The sequence below is a fragment of the Petromyzon marinus genome, unplaced genomic scaffold (assembly GCF_048934315.1).
Source record: "Petromyzon marinus isolate PM22_M1 ecotype Great Lakes invasive population unplaced genomic scaffold, UKy_Petmar_22M1.pri1.0 PM_Scaffold_419, whole genome shotgun sequence".
NCBI lineage: Eukaryota > Metazoa > Chordata > Hyperoartia > Petromyzontiformes > Petromyzontidae > Petromyzon > Petromyzon marinus.
In genome coordinates this window covers 8,367-18,899 of record NW_027423412.1, presented here as the reverse complement: position 1 = coordinate 18,899, position 10,533 = coordinate 8,367, and the positions used below count along the sequence as shown (strand labels likewise).

At 60.5% G+C, this 10,533-nt stretch overlaps 1 protein-coding gene across 1 annotated transcript; it reads left to right on the top strand.

Moving 5' to 3' along the window:
• The first annotated feature begins 331 nt into the window (after positions 1 to 331).
• On the top strand, positions 332 to 9,938 carry LOC142923324 (uncharacterized). The gene is made up of 4 exons (XM_076064392.1): positions 332 to 763; positions 826 to 2,113; positions 6,202 to 6,277; positions 9,717 to 9,938. The coding sequence occupies exons 1-4, from the start codon at positions 332 to 334 to the stop codon at positions 9,718 to 9,720; spliced, it is 1,800 nt and encodes a 599-aa protein (XP_075920507.1). The 3' UTR covers positions 9,721 to 9,938.
• Positions 9,939 to 10,533: the final 595 nt, after the last annotated feature.

Here is a 10,533-nt window from a genome sequence, read left to right as displayed (position 1 = left end):
CCACCATCACCACCACCATCACCACCATCACCACCACCACCACCATCACCACCATCACCACCACTATCACCATCACCCACCACCATCACCACCATCACCAACGTAATGATAATCTCTCCCCCACCCTCTCCCTCCACACGGCCACGCCCCCTACCCACAGCCCTACCCCCTCCAGGGAGTCCAACAGCCAATCACGCCGCTCCCCTCCCACCACCACCACCATCAGCAGCCAATCACGTCGCTCCCCTCCCACCACCACCTGCAGCAGCCAATCGCGACGCTCGCCTTGATCCACCCGCAGCAGCAGCAGCCAATCGCGACGCTCGCCTCGATGCAGCAGCAGCAGCAGCCAATCGCGACGCTCGCCTCGATCCATCAGCAGCAGCAGCCAATCGCGACGCTCGCCTCGATCCATCAGCAGCAGCAGCAGCCAATCGCGACGCTCGCCTCGATCCACCCCTACCACCACCAGCAGCAGCAGCCAATCAGAGCGGCCTCTGCACACCACGCCGAGATGCAGCAGCAGCCAATCAGTGCCCACCACGCCGAGATGCTGCAGCAGCAGCAGCCAATGGGAGCCCACCACGCCGAACTCCATCAGCAGCAGCAGCCAATGGGAGCCCACCATGCCGAACTCCACCACCAGCAGCAGCAGCAGCAGCCAATGGGAGCCCACCACGTCGAGATGCAGCAGCAGCAGCAGCAGCAGCCAATGGGAGCCCACCACGCCGACCTCCAGCAGCAGCCAATGGGAGCCCACCACGTCACGATGCAGCAGCAGCAGCAGCCAATGGGAGCCCACCACGCCGACCTCCAGCAGCGCAGCAGCAGCAGCAGCAGCCAATGGGAGCCCACCACGCCGACCTCCAGCAGCAGCAGCAGCCAATGGGAGCCCACCACGCCGACCTCCAGCAGCAGCAGCAGCAGCAGCAGCCAATGGGAGCCCACCACGCCGACCTCCAGCAGCAGCAGCAGCAGCAGCAGCCAATGGGAGCCCACCACGCCGACCTCCAGCAGCAGCAGCAGCAGCAGCCAATGGGAGCCCACCACGCCGACCTCCAGCAGCAGCAGCCAATGGGAGCCCACCACGCCGACCTCCAGCAGCAGCAGCAGCAGCCAATGGGAGCCCACCACGCCGACCTCCACCACCAGCAGCAGCAGCAGCAGCCAATGGGAGCCCACCACGCCGACCTCCAGCAGCAGCAGCCAATGGGAGCCCACCACGCCGACCTCCAGCAGCAGCAGCAGCCAATGGGAGCCCACCACGCCGACCTCCAGCAGCAGCAGCAGCAGCAGCAGCAGCCAATGGGAGCCCACCACGCCGACCTCCAGCAGCAGCAGCAGCAGCAGCAGCCAATGGGAGCCCACCACGCCGACCTCCAGCAGCAGCAGCAGCAGCAGCAGCAGCCAATGGGAGCCCACCACGCCGACCTCCAGCAGCAGCAGCAGCCAATGGGAGCCCACCACGCCGACCTCCAGCAGCAGCAGCCAATGGGAGCCCGCCACGCCGACCTCCACCTCCACCACCACCAGCAGCGGCAGCGGCGGCAGCAGCAGCCAATGGGAGCCGAGCTGCACGTGCCGGTCGCCCCGCACGGCTTCAAGGTGGAAGCCCCGGAGGCCGGAGCCCAGCCGGGCCGGCACCCGGAGCTCGGCGGCGGAGGCGGCCTGGACGGGCCGCGGGCGAAGGATCCCGAGTCCACGTTCCTCCACCTGGATCCGAAGCCGGAGTTTGCCGACACCCGCGGGAACCACCACCACCACCACAGCCACCACAGCCACCACCACAGCCACCACCAACAACAACAACAACAACAGGTGGTGGTGGTGGCGGACCCCAGGGTGGAGCTGGAGTTCTGGGATCCGGACTTGGGGCGGAACTTCGACCCGGGTTTTGCGGGCGACCCCGGGCTCGTCGGGTTCGCGGCGCCGGCGGCCGGGGCTGGAGGGGGCGGGGCTAAGAGAAAGAAGAAGGCCGGGGGAGGGGCAGGGGGAGGGGCCGGGGGAGGGGCCGGGGGAGGGGGAGGAGCCGGGGGAGGAGCCGGGGCCGGGGGAGCGGCGGATTCGTGGAGTGGATCGCAGGAGGAGCCGGAGTATAGGATTCTGGAGGAAGGTGGGTGGGTGAGGTGGGTGGGTTAGTGGGTGGGTGGGTGAGTGGGTGGGTGGGTTGATGGGTGGGGGGGTGAGTGGGTGGGTGAGTGAGTGGGTGAGTGAGTGGGTGGGTGGGTGAGTGAGTGGGTGAGTGAGTGGGTGAGTGAGTGAGTGGGTGAGTGGGTGGGTGAGTGAGTGGGTGAGTGGGTGGGTGAGTGAGTGGGTGAGTGAGTGGGTGGGTGAGTGAATGGGTGGGTGAGTGAGTGAGTGGGTGAGTGGGTGAGTGGGTGGGTGGGTGAGTGAGTGGGTGGGTGAGTGAATGGGTGAGTGAGTGGGTGAGTGAGTGGGTGGGTGAGTGAGTGAGTGGGTGGGTGAGTGAGTGAGTGGGTGAGTGGGTGGGTGGGTGAGTGAGTGGGTGAGTGGGTGGGTGGGTGAGTGCGTGGGTGAGTGGGTGGGTGGGTGGCTGGGTGAGTGGGTGGGTGAGTGGGTGGGTGAGTGGGTGGGTGAGTGAATGGGTGGATGGGTGCCGGACGGCAATGCTGTGGTGGATGTGAACAATGCCATTTTAAAAATCTTAACCAAGCTTGTGCCGGAGGCCCCGGGGGGGGACAGGCGTCTATGACGTCTCCTGGCCAAACCCCAATTGGCGGAGCCAGGAGATTGAATCTCTACCCTCGGGGCTCCTCCAGAAACAACGAAAAGCCACTACGGGTGGCCACGTGGAATGTTCGAACGCTCACTGCGGAGGAGAGGCTGCCACTCCTCTGTCGGGAGCTGGACCGGTACCGCCTGGATCTCTGCGGCATTCAGGAGGTCCGGTGGACCGGCTCTGGCTCCTGCCACCATGAGGGGTGGACAGTCCTCTACTCGGGGCAGCAGACTGCCAAGCAACAGGGTGTGGCTCTTCTTCTGAACAAAAGAATGAAGGGGGCGTGGGAGCGTGGCGGTGAGGTGTGGGAAGCTGTAAGCCCCAGGCTACTTTGGGCTCGCCTTCCCATCAACCGGAGGCGAGGAGTGGTGGTCGTGGTTACTTATGCCCCCACCGAAGACGAACATCCGTGGAGGGATGCAGGCAAGGCTGATGAGTCAGATGCCTTCTATGACCTCCTGTCACAGGTGCTGGCTAAAGTGGCCCCTCGGGATAGAGTCATCATGTTGGGCGACTTCAATGCCCGAGCTGGTCATGATGCTGGCACCTGGTCTGGAGTGATTGGAGGGCATGGGCCAGATCAGCTCAATAACAACGGTAGGAGGCTGCTAGACTTCTGTGCAGCCCATGGGCTTGTAATTGCCAACACGCTGTTCCGGCATCGGCGCATCCACACAACATCATGGATGCATGCCGGGTCCAAGCAAGAACATCTGCTGGACTACATAGTGACGGACCAGCGGATGCGAGCCCATGTCCTTGACACCAGGACCTACCGTGGAGCTGATCAGCCCACTGACCATCGACTAGTCATCTGTAAGATGCGCCTGCCATTCTTCCACTCCGGTGGTGGGTGTACACCCAGGATCTCATTCCAACCTAAAGTGGCCTGGTCTCAGCTGATGAAAGTTGCAAGCGAGAATTTCATCATCGCTTGCGGCTGGGATTGGCATTGTCCCCCACTCCTCCTGATGTCGAGGGTAAATGGGCGAGGTTTAGGACTGTCACTCATGCAGCTGCAATGGCTGCTTTGGGTACGTGGTCCAGACCTCCCCAGAGACCCTGGCTGACAGAGGAGGTGTTCAAGATGGTTGAGAAAAAGCGACAGGCCCACTGTCATCGGCTACAGAATCCCACGTCAGAGAATGAGGAGGCTTACCGCAGCCTTCGCTCGGAGGTTCGGAGAGCCGTGAGGCGCTGCAAGGATGGGTGGTGGTCGCGGGTTGCTGAGGAGATGGAGTCTGTCTCAGTGGCCCGCGATCATAAATCTCTATTTAACTCCATCAAAAGAGTAACCTGCAGCACCACACCTATCACCGACCCCCAGGAACAGGTTCGCGGATTTTCTGAGCATTTCTGTGAGGTCCTGTGGGGAGGGGAAATCCCTCAGCCAGGAAAACATCGTGGCACAAAGTGGGGATGACCCTGCTGAGGCTGCGGTGCCTCAAATATTGGAGGAGGAAGTCACCCCCTGTGAGTGGCTGGCTGAGGTGCCATCTGTTGAGGAAGTACTGAAGGCGATCCAGAGTCTGAGACCAGGAAAGGCAGCGGGCAGAGATGATCTCCCAAGCGAAATGCTGAGGGAGGGTGGCGTTTGTGCACAGACTGCCCTATATGACCTCATAACAAGAGTCTGGACCACTGGACGGGTTCCGCAGGATTGGAAGGATGCCCTGGTGGTCCCCCTCTTTAAGAAGGGGGACCGCACAGACTGTAACAACTACAGGGGCATTTCACTCCTCAGTGTGAGTCCGGGAAAGGTCCTGGCAAGGATTATTCAGCATCGCCTTGCCAGGCACGCTGAGGAGAGGCTTGCGGAGCCCCAGTGCGGTTTCAGGAAAGGGCGGTCCTGCACGGATGCCATATTTTGTGTCCGTCTGCTACAGCAGAGGTGTAGGGAATTCCAGCAAGACCTACATCTCCGCTTTATTGACCTGGTCCAAGGCCTGTGATACCATCGGTAGGCCCTGGGGCTCTGGGTCGTTCTTCGTGCTTTCGGAGTCCCCGACCCCCTGCTCACGATCATTAAGGACCTTCATGCGGAGGAGGCTCGTGCAGGACGCTGCTACTGTTGCAGTGCCAGGCTAGGTGCGCTCGGCGCTACTGGGCAGTTGGAGGCAGTCGCCCTTCGGCAACGGTGGGGGGCAAAGGGGCGACGCTCACAACAACGAGCGGAGCTCCGGGCGGATAAAATGCAGCAAGTTGATGCGGTACGGGCGAGGGGGTTACACCTGCTGGGTCTGTCACGTGACCTCCTGTCAGCGGGCACTTTGACACTCCACGTGGCTTCAAGGTGCACCTAGCCTGGCACCGTCGCTTTAGTGGCGATTGGTAGTGGGTGAGTGGGTGAGTGGGTGGGTGGTTGGGTGAGTGGGTGGGTGAGTGCGTGAGTGAGTTATTAAGTGGGTGAAGTGAGTGAGTGAGTGGGTGAGTGAGTGAGCGGGTGAGTGAGTGGGTGGGTGAGTTGGTGAGTGAGTGAGTGGGTGGGTGAGTGGGTGAGTGAGTGGGTGAGTGGGTGAGAACGGGTGAGTGAGTGGGTGGGTGAGTTAGCGGGTGAGTGAGTGGGTGAGTGAGTGAGTGGGTGAGTGAGTGAGCGGGTGAGTGAGTGGGTGGGTGAGTGGGTGATTGAGTGGGTGAGTGAGTGGGTGAGTGAGTGGGTGAGTGAGTGGGTGGGTGAGTGAGTGGGTGAGTTGGTGAGTGAGTGAGTGAGTGGGTGGGTGAGTGGGTGAGTGAGTGGGTGAGTGGGTGAGTGAACGGGTAAGTGAATGGGTGGGTGAGTGAGCGGGTGAGTGAGTGGGTGAGTGAGTGAGTGAGTGGGTGAGTGAGTGAGCGGGTGAGTGAGTGGGTGGGTGGGTGAGTGAATGGGTGATTGAGTGGGTGAGTGAGTGGGTGAGTGAGTGGGTGAGTGGGTGGGTGAGTGGGTGGGTGAGTGGGTGGGTGAGTGAGTGGGTGAGTGAGTGGGTGAGTGAGTGAGTGAGTGGGTGAGTGAGTGGGTGAGTGGGTGGGTGAGTGAGTGTTGAGTGAGTGGGTGAGTGAGTGGGTGAGTGAGTGGGTGAGTGAGTGGGTGAGTTGGTGAGTGAGTGGGTGAGTGAGTGGTGAGTGGGTGAGTGAGTTGGTGAGTGGGTGAGTGAGCGGGTGAGTGAGTAGGTGAGTGAGTGGGTGGGTGAGTGGGTGAGTGAGTGAGTGGGTGAGTGAGTGAGTGGGTGGGTGAGTGAGTGGGTGAGTGAGTGGGTGAGTGGGTGAGTGAGTGGGTGAGTGAGTGGGTGAGTGGGTGAGTGAGTGGGTGAGTGAGGGTGGGTGAGTGAGTGAGTGAGCGGGTGAGTGAGTGAGTTGGTGAGTGAGTGGGTGAGTGAGTGGGTGAGTGAGTGGGTGAGTTGGTGAGTGAGTGGGTGAGTGAGTGGTGAGTGGGTGAGTGAGTTGGTGAGTGATCTCTGTGCCATGCCTCTCCACTCTGGTCACAGATGGACAATGCCCTCCACCTGAAGTGAAACATCTCTCAGCTCTCAAGAGACACTTCGGACACACAACCTTCAAACCGTGAGACACGGGGAGACACGGGGAGACACGGGGAGACACGGAGAGAGAGACACGGGGAGAGAGAGACACGGGGAGAGAGAGAGACACGGGGAGAGAGAGAGACGGGGGGAGAGAGAGACACGGGGAGAGAGAGATACGGGGGGAGAGAGAGACACGGGGGGAGAGAGAGACACGGGGGGAGAGAGAGACACGGGGGGAGGGAGAGAGACGGGGGGAGAGACACGGGGAGAGAGACACGGGGAGAGAGAGACACGGGGAAAGAGAGACACGGGGAAAGAGAGACACGGGGATAGAGACACGGGGAGAGAGACACGGGGAGAGAGACACGGGGAGACACGGGGAGAGAGACACGGGGAGACAGAGAGAGAGAGACACGGGGAGAGAGAGACACGGGTTTAGAGAGAGAGACACGGGGAGAGAGACACGGGGAGAGAGAGAGACACGGGGGGAGAGAGAGACACGGGGGGAGAGAGAGACACGGGGGGAGGGAGAGAGACGGGGGGAGAGAGAGACACGGGGGGAGAGAGAGAGACACGGGGAGAGAGAGAGAGAGACACGGGGGGAGAGAGAGACACGGGGGGAGAGAGAGACACGGGGAGAGAGAGACACGGGGAGAGAGAGAGAAGCACGGGGAGAGAGAAAGACACGGGGAGAGAGAGACACGGGGGGAGAGAGACACGGGGAGAGAGAGAGACACGGGGAGAGAGAGAGACACGGGGAGAGAGAGAGAGAGACATGGAGAGAGAGAGACGCGGGGAGAGAGACGCGGGGAGAGAGAGACACGGGGAGAGAGAGAGACACGGGGAGAGAGAGACACGGGGAGACAGACACGGGGAGAGAGACACGGGGAGAGAGAGACACGGGGAGAGAGAGACACGGGGAGAGAGAGACATGGGGAGAGGCACGGGGAGAGAGACACGGGGGGAGAGAGACACGGGGGGAGAGAGACACGGGGAGAGAGAGACACGGGGAGAGAGAGACACGGGGAGAGAGAGAGACACGGGGAGAGAGACACGGGGGGAGAGAGACACGGGGAGAGAGAGAGACACGGGGAGAGAGAGACACGGGGAGAGAGAGAGACACGGGGAGAGAGAGAGACACGGGGAGAGAGAGAGACACGGGGAGAGAGAGACACGGGGAGAGAGAGAGACACGGGGAGAGAGAGAGACACGGGGAGAGAGAGAGACACGGGGAGAGAGAGAAACACGGGGAGAGAGAGAGACACGGGGAGAGAGAGAGACACGGGGAGAGAGACACGGGGGGAGAGAGACACGGGGAGAGAGAGAGACACGGGGAGAGAGAGAGACACGGGGAGAGAGAGACACGGGGAGAGAGAGACACGGGGGGAGAGAGACACGGAGAGAGAGACACGGGGAGAGAGAGAGACACGGGGAGAGAGAGACACGGGGGGAGAGAGAGACACGGGGAGAGAGAGAGACACGGGGGGAGAGAGAGACACGGGGGGAGAGAGAGACACGGGGAGAGAGAGAGACACGGGGAGAGAGAGACACGGGGAGAGAGAGACACGGGGAGAGAGAGAGACACGGGGAGAGAGAGACACGGGGAGAGAGAGACACGGGGGGAGAGAGAGACACGGGGAGAGAGAGAGACACGGGGGGAGAGAGAGACACGGGGAGAGAGAGAGACACGGGGGAGAGAGACACGTGGAGAGAGAGAGAGACAGGGTGGGAGAGAGAGAGACACGGGGAGAGAGAGACACGGGGAGGGAGAGACACGGGGAGAGAGAGACACGGGGAGAGAGAGACACGGGGAGAGAGAGAGACACGGGGAGAGAGAGACACGGGGAGAGAGAGACACGGGGGGAGAGAGAGACACGGGGAGAGAGAGAGACACGGGGGGAGAGAGAGACACGGGGAGAGAGAGAGACACGGGGGAGAGAGACACGTGGAGAGAGAGAGAGAGAGAGACAGGGTGGGAGAGAGAGAGACACGGGGAGAGAGAGACACGGGGAGAGAGAGACACGGGGAGAGAGAGACACGGGGGGAGAGAGAGACACGGGGAGAGAGAGAGACACGGGGAGAGAGAGAGACACGGGGAGAGAGAGAGACACGGGGAGAGAGAGAGACACGGGGAGAGAGAGACACGGGGAGAGAGAGAGGCACGGGGGAGAGAGAGAGACACGGGGAGAGAGACACGGGGGGAGAGAGACACGGGGAGAGAGAGAGACACGGGGAGAGATACACGGGGAGAGAGAGAGACATGGGGAGAGAGAGACACGGGGAGAGACACGGGGAGAGAGAGACACGGGGAGAGAGACACGGGGGGAGAGAGACACGGGGAGAGAGAGAGACACGGGGAGAGATACACGGGGAGAGAGAGAGACATGGGGAGAGAGAGACACGGGGAGAGACACGGGGAGAGTGAGACACGGGGAGAGAGACACACGGGGAGAGAGACACACGGGGAGAGAGAGACACGGGGAGAGAGAGACACGGGGAGAGAGAGAGACACGGGGGGAGAGAGAGACACGGGGGGAGAGAGAGACACGGGGGGAGAGAGAGACACGGGGAGAGAGAGAGAGACACGGGGAGAGAGAGAGACACGGGGAGAGAGAGACACGGGGAGAGAGAGACACGGGGAGAGAGAGACACGGGGAGAGAGAGACACGGGGAGAGAGAGAGACACGGGGGGAGAGAGAGACACGGAGAGATAGAGACACGGGGAGAGAGAGAGACACGGGGGAGAGAGAGACATGGGGAGAGAGAGAGACACGGGGAGAGAGAGAGACACGGGGTTGTGTAGAATCCTGAGCTGTGATTGGCTGCTGGCCTTGTTGGTGTGTTGGGGTGGGGGGTGAATCCTAAGCTGTGATTGGCTTCTGGCCTTGTCGGTGTGTCAGGGGGAGGGGTGGAGGGATGAATCCTGCGCTGTGATTGGCTCCTGGCATTGTTTGTGGGTGGGGTTTGAATCCTGATCTTTGATTGGCTCCTGGATTCTTTGGTGGGCGGGGTTTGAATCCTGACCTGTGATTGGCTCATCATCATTAACATCATCATCATCGTCACCACTATCACCATCATCATCACCACCACCACCATCACCACCACCACCATCACCACCTCCACCACCATCACCACCGTCACCACCATCACCACCATCACCACCACCACCATCACCACCATCACCATCACCACCATCACCATCACCACCATCACCACTACCATTACCACCATCACCACCACCATCACCACCACTATCACCACCATCATCACCACCGCCATCACCATCACCGCCATCACCACCATCACCATCACCGCCATCACCACCATCACCATCACCACCATCACCACCATCACCACCATCACCATCACCACCATCACCACCATCACCACATTGATCCCCATGCAGCAGTGGATAAACCATGCTGATGGAGGTGATGGTGATGTCATCTGTTTTATTGATGGTGTGTTGGATGCAGGTAGGTGATGGTGATGGTCGTGTTGATGGTGGTGATGCTGGCTGATCTTCATCTAGCAGCGCATTGAACTTGCACCTTGACAATTACACTTAGAGACATCACCACCACCACCATCACCACCATCACCAACACCACCATCATCACCACCATCATCACCACCATCACCATCATCACCACCATCACCATCATCACCACCATCATCACCACCACCACCATCATCACCACCATCACCAACACCACCATCACCACCATCACCATCATCACCACCATCACCATCATCACCACCATCACCATCATCACCACCATCACCATCATCACCATCATCATCAACATCATCACCATCATCACCACCACCACCATCACCATAATCACCACCATCATCACCACCACCACCATCACCACCATCACCATCATCACCACCATCACCACCATCACCACCATCACCAACACCACCATCATCACCACCATCATCACCACCATCACCATCATCACCACCATCACCACCATCACCATCATCACCATCATCATCAACATCATCACCATCATCACCATCACCACCATCACCATCTCCACCACCATCACCACCATCATCACCACCATCACCAACATCATCACCCTCACCACCATCACCACCACCATCACCATCATCACCACCATAACCACCATCACCACCACCACCACCATCACCATCACCACCACCATCACCACCATCACCACCATCACGACCATCATCACCACCACCATCACCATCGCCACCATGACTACCATCACGACCATCACCTCCATCACCACCACCATCACCACCATCACCACCATC

Bases quoted from the DNA above. Each gene is read 5' to 3' on its own strand.
- LOC142923324 (XM_076064392.1), top strand. From the start codon at position 332: ATGCAGCAGCAGCAGCAGCCAATCGCGACGCTCGCCTCGATCCATCAG. The intron at 764-825 runs GTCACGATGCAG...CCAGCAGCGCAG, and splicing joins AGCCAATGGGAGCCCACCAC to CAGCAGCAGCAGCAGCCAAT. The intron at 2,114-6,201 runs GTGGGTGGGTGA...CTCTGGTCACAG, and splicing joins GTATAGGATTCTGGAGGAAG to ATGGACAATGCCCTCCACCT.